The 14,384-nt window shown below is 34.6% G+C and overlaps 1 protein-coding gene across 4 annotated transcripts in view; it reads left to right on the forward strand.

The window, feature by feature from the left end:
- PCDH10 (protocadherin 10) overlaps positions 1-14,384 on the forward strand; it is a 31,951-nt gene that overhangs the window by 11,282 nt on the left and 6,285 nt on the right. For all 4 annotated transcript variants that reach the window (XM_067297732.1, XM_067297734.1, XM_067297733.1 and 1 more), the window contains exon 4: positions 2,188-2,493. In XM_067297732.1, the coding sequence (XP_067153833.1) occupies positions 2,188-2,493 (306 nt within the window). The remainder of the gene's footprint in view (positions 1-2,187; positions 2,494-14,384) is intronic.

Raw genomic sequence — 14,384 nt, forward strand, 5'->3', positions numbered from 1 at the left:
TTAAATTCTCCTTCCCCACTGGCAAAAGAATACAATTTAATATTTATCCGCAAGTTTTTCTGTCTTTTTCCTGCTCTCTTTCAAGTCAGGAAATGTTAAATGAATGTGGCCATTGAAAAACTTAGTGAAATGTAACTGTAATCATTTTCCTATTAAAGATAAGGCTATTGCTTGTTTACATGCAACTTCTCTAGGAAATCCAAAAAGTGAAAAAATTGTTTTATGTTAACTGTCACTTAAATTTTCTGAATGGCAAAAATGCTTGATTTATAAAACATGTCTTTTCTTGCATAAGAGATTTTTATTCAGACAGTTTTATACATATGACATGCATACACACACACGCACACACCATTTTATAGGCATTGCTCTATATTCATTTCTTTCTTGGAAGCCTGCATGTAAACCTTTCTTTTCAGCATTTGATTTCACTTCAGTGATAGATACTACCATCATGGAATTTAAAACTATGCTATTTGTATGTCTTTCATGCCGTTCTTCGTCTGATTCCTTCATCATATCTGCAGTTCACGTTTGCATTCTTCAACAGTTCACTGATCAGTAATTTATTTCCAGACTTCTGCATACCAGTTATCAATGCAAGGTTATAATCGAAACTGGACCTAGCATTGTATATTACTTAATTTAAAATTAAAAAGTCATTATAAAGTGAGATTAATCTGTGATAAAAGCTTTTTTTTCTTTCTTCATTTTTTCCTTTTCTGTTTGTCTAAGTGACTGCCTTCAGTTCTTGAGCACTTGTTGATAACTCAGAGATTTCCTGCTTGCTGAAGAGATTGTTTTCTGTAGTGTGAGATGACATATAAATATTTCTAACATAAATCAAATTATGATTCAGAACAGTCGTAGAATTCTTAATAGTAATCCTCACATTGGAGATCAAGCTAATCAAGTTCTTTACAGAGTTGGCTGGTGAATGAGCTACATTACATGAATCTTGTTACAGATGCTGATTTTTTTTTTCCTATTTCTCTTGCAAGTTGTGGCTTTTTTTTTTTTTTTTTTTTGTAATTCTAATGCAGTGCTTGTGAATGCAATAGTTGTAACAGATTTAGTTCAGTTTTGACATATACCTATTCTAAGACATCCAGTTCTCTTCATAAATACAAGAAAAGGATATTTCTTTAATGTCCTGCTCTTCTGTACACTGTTGAATATCAACTTGGAGATGTTAGTATTTATTTTACTCTATGCCAAAGATTTCATATACCATTTCTCTCAAAACAAATCTAATCCAACGACTTAGTGAATCACAGTTAGGAAATACTCTGTTGGAATGCCGATCTGAAGGTCATCAATGGAAGTATTGCTTGTCATTTGAAATCTTAATAGCATTAAAGGATTTGTAAGCAAACGGTTTTGTGTTGGCAGGGACAAGCGTGTGCTGATATAGCGGAAGCATTAACAATTTTGTCAATAGTATCCACAGCCATGTTACATCGGACTACAGCTACCTTTGTACCACTAATTACAGTAATTTACTATAGGATTCTGTCCCATTATTTGAATGGCTTGATGATAGTAAGGACTGCTGCGGTAACAATGAAAACTATCTCTGAAAGAATGATGAAATGATTAATTTAAGTCATCCTGATCACTTAAAAGCTGTGTTTCTACTTCATAAGACCTGCTTTTAATGTAGGCTCTATCTGTGTAATAATGTATGCACAGATAGTTCCTTTATAGGAATCACTGATGTTTCGTTTTCATAAATGAAATCTGCAATTCCTCCATCCGGGCATTTCATGTCTTTGGTCAGAGATATGTTTAAAATAAAATTCCTTCATGATCTTAAACAATTATTTTCAACTGCTGAACCCCAGCCATCACCTGCAAGTTGAACCAATCCTTATTTGAATGGGTTCTAAACAGTAAGCTCTGCAAGAGATTGTGTGATAGAATCATCAATACCCTTCTTGTGATTTTTTTTTTTTTTTTTTTGGTATGACATTCAGGCATTTATATATGCTTATTAGCTGGTGTCATTGAATTATGAAGACTGGACAATCAGATATTTTATTGAGGAGATAAAGGTAGTGGAAAAAGTTCTTCCGAGATTTCTCTTCCTTCTTCTCTTTTCTCTTGGCACAATCTTTCTTACCTGTCAGCAGCCGTTCATGATGCTGAAGCTTATATCTGTAGTTTCTTTTTTTCTCATGCTTGCAGGCATGGATCTCTTCTCCAATTGCACGGAGGAATGTAAAGCACTGGGCCACTCAGATCGGTGCTGGATGCCTTCCTTTGTTCCATCCGATGGACGCCAAGCCGCAGATTACCGCAGCAATCTGCACGTACCTGGCATGGACTCCGTTCCAGACACTGAAGTGTTTGAAACACCAGAAGCCCAGCCTGGGGCAGAAAGGTCCTTCTCCACCTTCGGCAAAGAGAAGGCCCTTCACAACACTCTGGAGAGGAAGGAGTTGGATGGACTGCTGTCTAATACACGAGCGCCTTACAAACCACCGTATTTGAGTAAGTACTATTCGAAAGGCTGTATGAAAGTGTTCCCTTTGCGGGAATAAAAATTAGCTCTTTCTACTATTCATAGCAGGAATAATACAGACGCAATTTTAGAAGAAGTGGGGAAAATGGCTTCCCTTGGATTCAGGCACCAATGAAGAAGGCATTGTGCAGCGCTTTTAAAAAAAGACAAGACTTTGATTCTTGTTAGTGTGACGTGATTGTCAACAGAACAGTATCAGCTGATAGTTTTGGGTGGGGAGGATTTGTTCAATTTTTTTTCTGAAGCTGTATTATTTTCAAAGTTTGTTTGGATAGACAGTGTAAACATAGACATTGCCAGACTAACAATTTTAAGAATAAAATTAAGTCAAGGAAACTTTTTCTTTCAACTGTCCCAGAAGCTTCTTTATGTTATTGAGCAGTATCTTGTGAATAATTGGTATGTATATTATATTAAAGAAACTATTTACATAGTTAACATTAAAGATTTGGAAGGAAGAAGAAACTTTTGCCTTCAGCCTGATCATCTTTCAGCTGGCACAGTGCTGACTTTTCTCAGTGCTACTCAGTGCCTTTTGTCTTGTTCTGAAATCTTACCTCTTTCTTCAGTCACCTTTTGATGGTGGCTGGGTGGCACGAGAGAGCGTGACAAATCTCAAAAAGACCTTCATAATTCATTCTGAATTCTGAGACAGATGTAGAACCTTTGAATAATACTTCAAGCTAATATGTTTTTCATTCTATTTACTAGCCCTCTGTATTTTTTTTAGAGACTTTAATCTCCTTGACTTCAAGAGTTTATGGTGTTTATCTCATCCAAATAAGCCAAGGACATTAACATTGCAGTACTGACCCTTTCTAAAGCAACAATAGTCTCTTAGGACAGAAGATAAGGAAAAGAAATGAATCGCTGTGGGTGATATTTATTTATTTTTAATTTCCAAAGCATTTAGTTGTTAAGAAAGGTGATTTTCAGTTATGTTATGAAAGATCATTTTCAGCACAGACCTCTCAGTTTTCTCTTCTTAATTAGCTCTGTCCAGGTATTTCTGTCCTTCAGAGGGGTGGTCTTACCATGCCAGTCTTTAGATTTGATTCACTGAAAGCTTGTAAATTTTGACAGCACTTCTGAGATGTGGAAGCCATTCCTTTAAAAAAAAAAAAAAGTGGGGGGGGGCTTGAAACAAACAGCTATACTTTGTATAGGCTAAAATGTCAGGTGTCAGTCATCTGGTCATACTCTAAAGACCAAAGTGAAATTTTGGTTAGCTAGGTCCTAATGGCTCATGGCTCTGTCTTTCCTTAACTGGTTTCCTGTCATTCACCCCTGAGAAATATTCTTTGGTACTAACTCATAATCTAGCAGTACTAATTTCATCTTTATAACTTCAGTTAAAATTTTTGAGTTTTCAAGCATTGATGGTCTAGTCCCAAAAGTGTTCTGATGCAGTATGTACATTACAATGATGATGATCTCTGGTGTCTAGAACTGCCATTGTAGTAGTTCTGTGGTTTTGTTCTAGGCCTGGTAGTTTTATTTCATATAACAAAGAAACACGTATTTGTTTTATTTATAGTTTAGGGATCTTAAATTGTATTCAGCAAATAGTTTTGTTGAACAATCTCTTTACATGTTGGCACGTATTTTATATTTTTCTGGTCTAAGAGCATAAAATACTGGAGATAAAACATTGGCAGTAGACAAAATAATATCAATGAGTGGTGTTATGTAATCCACACTTGAGAATCCAGATTTAGTTTTGCCTTATTTCTTTGGATCTCAAAGCTGAAACTACCATACAGCCAAGGGTTATATTTCTTTCTTCTATTTTCTCTTATTTAATGTTTTCTTTAGTAAAATTTTAGATTAAAATTGTATAGTAAATAACAGGAACAAGGAAAAGAAAATGAACACAATACTTGTATCAATGTGTAAATAATTCCTTATTAATAATTTATTCAGTGAATAGGGCAAGAGGAATACATAAGAGGAAGTGGACTCACGAAGGGACTTTTGTTTGAGCCAAGTTGAGCAACTGTATTAAAATTAAATTCAACATTTTAGCAAAAAAGATTAATCAAAAATAGTATGTCAGTAGAACAAATTTTTTTTATAAGTGATTCAAAAAATAAGAAACTGAACCTTCATATTTAGCAGAAATGTTGTATAAAAAAAATTGCAGCATTTATGAAAAAGAAAACAGAGTGGCAAAGAAAAGTGTATTGCAGGATACAAAAGCTATTTGAACTTAACAGGTCTTTATTAAAAAAGAGAGGAAAAAAAAAAGATTTTTAAGTACAACCATCAGAAAAGAGCATAAGATCTAGCAAGTAAATTTCAGGATGGAAATTAGGAGAGATAAGAAGAACTTCTTAGAGTGAATAACCAAAGGCATGAGAATAAATACAGACAATTTTTAAGATACAAATGTAGTAAGTCCAGGAGAGAATTGGTGGGCCTTGAGCTGCAATTAGTGAGGACAAGGACATTACACAGAGGCTAAGTAGTTTCTGTACATTGGTCTTTAACAAGGAGAGAGATGAGAGAGTGGGGGAAAGAAAGATTTATAGGAAGCTACCCATCCCAGGTGACCTTTTATAAACATGAGAGACTAAGTCACAGAAGAGGATGTTTTTGGATAACTGACTAAAACAAACAGGACTAAGCCAAGGGACTATGTGTTTCTGTAGTTTTTGGTTTTGAAGAAAAGCTAGTGGCCAAAGAATGTCAGAAGTTGTGTTTATCATTAAAAAGGTACTTTTAGAGACCAGTGAGAGACTTTAGCCCAAGGCTTAAAATTATCACTAAAAGGTTTTAGGAACATGCTAACTGGCATCTGTACTGGAAAATTGAACAGATAGATCTTCAGTCTATTAGAATTCTGACAGAGTGGGTAAGAATTAATCAATATTGTGTATTTGAACTGTCAAAAAAGCTTTTGAAGCTACTAACGTAAGCAAGTGTTGACACAGGGTAAAGCATTACCAGATTCTGAGTGTCTGCGACAGAAAACATCATAAGGATAAATGTAGCATTTTAGAGGAAGCAGAGCTCCCTAGGATTCTGTGTGAAGACCAGTAGAGTTTAGAACATTAATTATCTAGAAAAAGGAAATGAAAACAAAAGGGTAGTATTTGCAGATGGCATAAAACTATTTAGCTCAATCAAGTCTATAATAGACTATGTGGGTCCACATTGTGCAGTGAAGTGCAGTCCTGAAAACCCACTCTGCTTCTGACCTAGCTCGTTCTGGAATTGCAAGCCACAGAGCAGTGTCAACACAGTGAAGTTGCTGGGAGAACTTCCTAGTTCAAACAGTGCCAGTGGTGCAGCAGTTATGAATGAAACTGGTACCTTTATATGGAGCTTTTACTGTGCTATGCGAGTGTATCTGCTCAAGTTTGTGCCTACTTGGGGATCCCTGCACTGTGTTCCAATGGGCTTGTTCAGTGGGGAACTTTAGAAAAGCTAAACTAGGAAGGTAATGTATGTTATCATGAGAAATTGGAACAATTCATGTATTCATGAGAAAAAAGATCATGGAACAATTCCCTGAAAAGTGTTCCCCAATGTACAGAGTTAGCAAATAGGAAATGAAATGTCAGGTTGTAAAAAGGAATGGAATACACTAAAAATAGTATTATAAAGTCATTACACAAATGGTATCTGTGTTGCTCTAGCCAGCCTATTCATTTCTTAGAAATGTACAGCATAACAACAGAAGTCCTGAAAATACTTCTCTGCAAAGACATATCAAAAGCTTAGTGCTAATTAATTTAGACAAGCTGTGATAGGGACGTGAAGTAAACAGAAGAGTGAATGAAAGTAGAGAAGGTAAGCTGGGCACTTTCATTTGCCATTTTGAATAACAAGAGAGCAGCAAGGCAACAAAGCAGTTGAAGGGCAACCAACTCATGAACTAATAAGGTAATATACATTTGATAAGATGATATACATTTGACAAAATAATACATTAACCTGTCAAACTCATGGTTATGGGATATGATTGAAATCAAAAGCTTAATAGTAGGGATTTGGGGGTTTTGTTTGTTTAAAGATCAAGTCATTGTATGGATAAACAAAAACATCTCCAGGTACGTTAAAGTATGATAATGTAGAAGAAGATACAGCTCCTCAAAATTGAATGAATTTGTCCCATGACTAAATTTTTGCCTTACTTATCTAAACCGTTTCCATATTCATATACATATTATGTATATTATTCTGCGGCCAAGCACAGATCTTTATGTAATCAAATAATATATTTTGATGAATATGTTTTTAAATGGTCTAAAATACATTAAAAGTATTTATTATGAATATAAGTTATACAGTTGTCATAGGACCGATAAATCATAGAATTTTTGAAAATCATTTTCTCATAGGGTGACTCCAGGATTCTTCTAACTTGCATATTCTTCTAACTGCATATTTTACACTCGCTTTCTTCTTATTCATTCATGTGATTTGGAGATTGACTTTTTGCAAACAGTTAAGAAATTGATTTTTGTGATGACTTGAATGTTCACAAAACATAAAAGGGAGTCTGAACCTGACTGGAGCAAATAAGTGAAATAACATTGGTGAGAATAGCTTTTGAACAATTCTTACTTTTTTAAAAATAGATTCTAACCATTTGTCACTCAGTGGAGGTTGTTTTATCCACTATTTTTATAAGTATTTTTACTGTAGTGACCAAAAACCATAATCCAAGATTCAAATTTTGTGGCACTGCGTTCTGTAGGATATGTTATAGGGACAGTCTTCACAATGAATATCTGATCAGTCTGATAACTCGTCTATTTCTAATATTTGGACCAGGTCCTCAGATGATAACGGTGGGAATAGCACCATTAAATCTATCTTGGTACTGTATCAGTCTACAATTGATGATAAGACTCAGCTTTAAAATTCTTTTTCTTTTTTTCTGATTTTTTTTTCCCCCCTGCAATTGTAGGTCATTCTAGATGTGTATTTCTTTTTATAATATTTTATATATATATATATTTATATATATTTTATATAATATTTTTATAATATTTTTGAGCTTTCCTAAAAATAATGCACTGACATTAGTGTAGAATTGTTTTTCTTTCTAGCAAGAGGTTAGGATTTGTTTCTATATGAAAACAGCCAGACATTGCCATAATACCTTAACTTTCTATTTGAAAATGTTTATTTTTCTCTAAAAATGGCTTTGGCATAGCTTAATCTACCTTGGAAGCAGGTTAAAACTAACTACATAAAGGCACTGTTTTCTACACAGAATAACAGTATCTGTGCAAGGGGCTAATGAGGAATAACAATTGTGTTCTAAGGTAGCCCCCTCATTAACTCTGCTGCACCTTCTACATATAGATAGGCGAGCATTTAGCTGCATCTTCACTGATGAAACTGTATCATCATGGTGATTATTGCTAGCACTATCAACGTTTTACATATGAATCAGGATTTTATTGTTAGGCATGGTATAAATATAGAATAAAGAAACTAGTCCCTTCCTCAAAGAGTAAGCAGTCTAAGCAAGGTAAACTTAAAGGGAAAAATAATCCTTTTCTTTGGCTGTTTTGATTTATGTGGTTTGGATGCTAAATATCTACATGACCTTTGACAGATGTACTTAGGTCTGGGTTTGCGTTTGCAGAGCCAAATGGCTTGAATGAGAATGTCTGTATCAGACAAAAAGTTCAAACATAAGCTCGACTCCATCTTGTGCCTGTTTCTTAGCCTGCGCCTCCATGGGCTCGCTCCGCAGTAGCGGTAGGATGAAGGTCTCTATGGGATCAGGGAGATTGGGCTTGGATCTGAGCACAAAGCCCCCAAGGCAATGTTGAAAATATAGGTGCAGCCTGAAGTTCTGGTTCTACAAAATCTTTGGCACCTGCTCAACTTGACACACCTAAGTCAATTTGATTTACAAATAAAAATTAAAAAGCTTTCAAAAGCCTTGGCACAGTTGAATGTTTAGGAATTAGACCATCAATTTATTTCAAATAATCTACCACAGAGCTACCATAAAGAATGGTTATAGTTTAACTTATGATTGTTATTGATCCCCTGAATTAGTTTAGAATAAATGACCTAGATGAGAAAAATGTTCCACGTCTTTGTATCAAGACAAGAAGTCTCTCACAGTCCTTTGACTGTTTTTCAAAGAAATAAGAAAAAGTGCATATAAAGTTGGGGGGGGGGTTGTATTTTAATGTATTTAGTATTGTAAAGGCCTATTTCTGTGTGGTGGGATGTATAACACTGAACATTTTCAGCTTATATTTAATGTAAATCTATGAAAACATTTTTAAGCAAGAATTTTTCACTGTTTGGGGGAAGTTTAAAAAAATAACAGTTTTGTACACATAATATTATGGAAGAAGAATTTTCTTTCTTTTTTGTTTAGTTGCATCTCATTTCTGGAAATTATTTACATGGTTCTATCACACCTGCGATAGACCTTGTAGCATTACTTTCACATAAACCTAAGTAACAGTTATTTTGAAAGGGTCCTTGATTAATTTTTAAAAATAAGGCCTGTCTACATTTTTGCTTTTAAAATTAACTCATCTGATTTCTAAAACAAATCAGGTAAAGCTGTGAGCTGGCTGGTCCTTTCATTAATCATTTTAAATTCAATCTATGATTTTCACACATAGTTGAGGTAAATATGCACGTAAACAAAAGCAAACAAATTAGCAATAGTTACATGTACATCTTAGAATTCTTGGGGTCTGAAGAAAGAAAACAGTTTAATGCTGGATTGAAAAAAAGTTGCACTGAAATGTAATGTTTATTGGTACGAATAAACAAGTAATCTGTGCATAGTAAAAGCCTTTTTTCAGAAACAAGTTATGCAGTTGTGAATGATAGAGTTTTGTGCTCACAAATAATGTTATAGTATCCTTAAAATTTAAATCTGATCTGCAAAGCTGAATATCCTGCATGTCCCATTAGAAAGTGGAACTCTAACTTATATTCAGGAATATGCTAAGAAACCTAATTGTGTAGTTGTCCTTTTCTACAAAATCTGATTGAACATTCCTGGTTTTGCAAATAACTGTACCTGAAATGCTAAGAGAGAGATAGATTCACTTATACTTCAAATTTGTCAGTCCAGAGACATAATCTCTATTTGGTTAATTAAGCTAAAAAATGAAAGAAAACTTGAACAGGTAACAGCAATTAAGATATAATAAGGGTAGAGCAAGACTATGATGTATTTTTACTCATTATTGTAGGTAGGGTATGATCTTGAATAAACCATTCATGATGATTCACTGTTCAATGATTATTGCATAACTTCTGAAAAGTATTTTTATCTCACGTTCATGACTGGTTTGCATTCTTCATCTGAAAGTATTCCTCTTACATCTATCACTCAAAGGGATGAATACTTACAGAGTATTATTGCAATAATAGAAAGGAAATGGATAATTCAGAAGGCAAAATTAGAAATCAACATATAAAAATGCAAAGATAGCTTGGCTGTAGTCCAGTAAAACCTATAAATACACTATTTTTAAATGATTAAAAAAAAGAAATACAAATTCTTTTAATATTAAGTCAGAAGCGTTAGCTGCTATATTTAAATATTATTTGCTTGAATCTCTTTGTGTAACTGTGATCTTAGACAGAGCTCATAGTACCCAGTATTACTCAAAATACTGATGGAAAAAATGTACCAGTTATTAGGTTTACATAGCATCTTTTGTCCAGGAAGACTCCAGCACTCTTTGCGACTGTAGTGAAAGAAAATAACTGAAAAGGTTAAATTTCAATAAATTTCAAATGAATGAAAATTATATTTTTAGTTTATTTAAAAAATATCAGTTAACCTATTCCCCCTTCTCCCCCCCCCCAGCTGTAAAAGTCTGTATTTCCCAGTTCTGACTGGAACACATAGAAGGCTTATATATCTAATTATCTCAAACTGGTGCTATATTTATTCATTTATGTCAATTTTGAGAATGATGATGTCTACCCTGAGTATCCTGTTTTGGGAAAATTTTCTTTAAAAATGAAATAGTGTCTTCTGGATTCCTACCAGTGCAATATTAAAGAAACCAGCAGAAAGATTGCTTGAAACTTTAGTAGTCATTTTTTGAGATTACTGTGTTAGGCTAGTTTAAAATTCCAGAATGCCTCTAGTCTTACAATTAAATTCTACGTCAAAAGTATTTTAGTCACTTATGGACATGAGTCTCTTCAGAAAGCAATGAGATGTTTAAATTTGAAAGGCACTGAAGTTATTTATTTTTGATAGGCAAGTTCTATTCATTATATGTAAATGTTATTCTTACATTACAAACCTCCTTACTGAGACAGTCAGGAGCTGGAGACTCAGATGTGTGCCTGATCTTGGGTCTCTGTGCACAAGGGTCTTTTCCTCTCTGCTGGCCTCTATCTTCGAAACTACTTGGTCTGCGCAACAGAGGAAATGATTCTTGTTTCTAGCTCTTTTGCTTCACAAAGTAACTCTGAATTTCTGTTTTCATTTCCCCCACTAACTTTTAAGGGCTTCACTTCCTATTTTTTTTCTTCAACAAAGGAGAAAAAATAGAGGAAGCCATTTAAAGAATGCAGCAAATAGCCAATAAGAGAAGGAACTGCATTTATCTATCCATGTTTAGACAAGTGCACTATAGGGATCAGTGTTGCTCTTTTTCTGGCAAGTCTGTAAACAGTTCTATTTGTACACTAGCCACTGAGAATTCAGTTTCATGCTAGCAGTAGGATCACTGCTGCTGGGAAGTAGCTGTCAATATACTTAATTTGTTTCAGAAACATGATACAGTGAAGTCAGAAGAGTGAAAAATGACGCATTTGGTACCTTCTTATAAGAAAGGAAATAGGAAATGAGGGCAATTCAGATACAAAATTTAACTTCAATACCTACTAAATTGTTGGAAGGACTAAATATGATGAATACTAAGCAGTGTGGATTCACCAAAAATCCAAACCATGCTAAGAAAATTTAATCTCTTTCTTTGATAGGATAACACTCCTTATTGGTTGAAGAAAGTATTGTGGACATGGTGAAGCAAATCTTCAGAACTTGCTTCCCAAATTCTGCCTGAAAATTATGTCAATGTATGAGTTGCAAGAGTAAATCTGCATTTCTTGCATACATGCAAATCTATTTCATATGTGAAAATGTTGTTATTTACCTGTGAAAATGTCACGTAAATCAGGAGTAATGTGGATTAGAAAAAAAATGGATGCAGGCTAGATGAATAGCAGGAGCAGATTCACCAGAGAAGTTATGGGGGCGACAGACTCGTATATAAGCAAATGACCTGAGTCCTCTGACCTGCCTTTTCACCTCCAGCATCATGGCTGCATTCAGCACTGGAGAAGGATTCATTATGAAACTGCTTCAGTGCAGCCTTTCTTTATTCATAAGGAATTTGTAGATGCTGATATTGTGGATTCGTATTGTCCAGAGTCAAATTCTGTCACTTTGTGACTTTTTTAGTTATCTGTTGTGCTTTAATTTCACATCCATCTATTCTCAAATTGGCATTTAGATGACAATTAAATGTAGCTGCACATAGCTGTGGGTATAGATAGGAAGTGAGATCTAAAAATTCTTGCTCACAAATGAAACACAGTAATAACTTTTTTTTCTGCTCTACTTGAGACGAAATGTTACGTGTTTTATACTTGCAATATGTTTTATGTCCGATATGGCTGCATCACTTCTAATAAATTAAACAGAATCCTTCCCAGCAATGGAATACTATACTCTGTACTCATATTCTGTGGCATGCCTTTGGCCTGTGTCAACTAGCTCTCTTCCTAAGAAGCCCCGGGCATGGTGTGGGTGTTAGAATATGGGCCAGGGACCATTCTTGAAGGCAGTTTCTATACAGGCCATACTATATTGCACCCGAATATGTCTGGATGCAGCTAAGAAAGTTTAATAATGTGGACATGAATCATTCCATTCTAGTTGCCTGAAGTGACAAAGAATTGTAGTGGGCTCGTTTTATTTACAGATATAAACTGAGCTGCTAATATGTATTTTTTGAAGAAGAGAAGTTTTGAAAGGATTGCAAGAATTTTATGTGATACACTTAAATATAACAGTATCTTGATAAACTGGAAAGGACTATCTGAAATCTGAATGTATACTAATCATGAAAAACAAAGTGAAGTACTTTGCTTAAGAAAAGGAAAATAAAATGTTCACAAAAGGAAAGGAGAAATACCCACCAGATCATAATGCCACAGGGAGAAGGGTGTGGTAAAAAAAACATCAGGGCTAAGATAAATTGGATGGCAATACACTGTGCGATGCTGATATGATACTGTAACGCATGTTACTTAGTGTAGGGACAAGTAAATTTAGTTGTTTCAGGCCCAACTCAGTGTGATTAATTTAGGCACCTCTGAAGGCCAGCAGACAGTGACTTGTATGTCTGCTTCTCTCTTGACTCTACAGGGAACTTAGGCACTTAGGAGCAATTTAGGAGGAGTGGTTCATATCCCTCCCCTTCTCCCCAAGGCACTGAAAATTTTAAGTCACAGTGTATCCAGCATTTAGTGTATTTGGCATTGGTTAGCTCTCAAACTGACATGTTCATTTTCAGGCTTGTCAGCTTAAGGAGATGTATATTGGTAGATTTCAGAAGAGTGCAATAAAATGTTGAATTATTTTGAAAAAAAGAATAAATGGAGTAAGAAGAAAAAAAGGTTGAGGAGAAGAAATGATAGTTACCTACAAACACATAAGCAACTGTTATGAGAAAGAAAAGAATCAAATACTGGTATTACTAGGGATAGTACTGAAATTAGCTTAAGGTGAAATAGGAAGAATGTGAATTTGCCGTTAGAACAGGTATGCAATTAGAATAAGTTGCTGATGGAAATTTTGGAAATATTCTTAGAGGACATGTTCTGTGCTCAGTCATGCACCAGGAATGATTTAGGAGTTATTTAATCAGTCCTAATACAGTACATAATTCTAAGAACTCTTCTAATGAGAAATATTCTGTGATTCTCTGTTTGTGACGATGTCATGTATTAGCTTTAGTATTTTCAGGTAGATGATAGGGTTATAATAACACAGAGAAGAAAGTGCTTGCTTCTGTTTAGTATGTCTTGTGGGAAAATTGGCTTTCATATTTTTATGGTACTCTATCGTATATATCTTAGCACTTCCTCTACTGAATAGTAGTAACTGAAAAGCATTGTTTCTGTAGTAAGTAATGGCAATCAGAGATAAATCAAAGCTGACATATACTATGCCACTGGGCTGTTCCTAGCAGCTTAAAACGATTGTCAGCATTTAGTACAGAAAATCAGATACACGTAGAAGTATCATATGTACCACAGAACATGGATGGCAACAAACAACCACGACTTGATTCAAAAGAAAATTCCTCTTAATCACATGTTCAATGTAAAGCATACGTTGATTAAGGTCAAAACTTAAAGTTAGCAGTAGTTAACTTAAAGTTAGCATATGCTTGAGGATAGTCCTAAACAGAAAGAGATTCTGTTTTTGCTTACATAAATCGGGACTTGATTACTTATTCTTACAAAGTGAAATTCATTTTTTTCACAGGATCTTCTAAGGTCATGTAGAATATAAATCTCAGAGCACTCAATAGCCCCAAAGAAACATTGTTGCAGGTTGGCAGTTATACAGTAGCTGTTGCGATGTGTCAAAATTTGCATCACATAGTCCTCTTGTCATATGAAAATACCAACCAAGACGTGTTCAAAGAACTGGTGGAAGCACTTGAGCCCCAAACATCAAAAACATCTTACAAATAGAAAAATAGTTTTATGGAGCATATATTTTCAGATCCTGAAATGAAGCTAATGTAAGTGGCAATATGTGTCAGTCAGAAATTTGATCAATAAACTTTTTTTTTTGAGTGATAATCTGTATAAGCTG

This window comes from Apteryx mantelli, chromosome 5, assembly GCF_036417845.1.
Source record: "Apteryx mantelli isolate bAptMan1 chromosome 5, bAptMan1.hap1, whole genome shotgun sequence".
In the NCBI taxonomy this organism is placed as follows: domain Eukaryota; kingdom Metazoa; phylum Chordata; class Aves; order Apterygiformes; family Apterygidae; genus Apteryx; species Apteryx mantelli.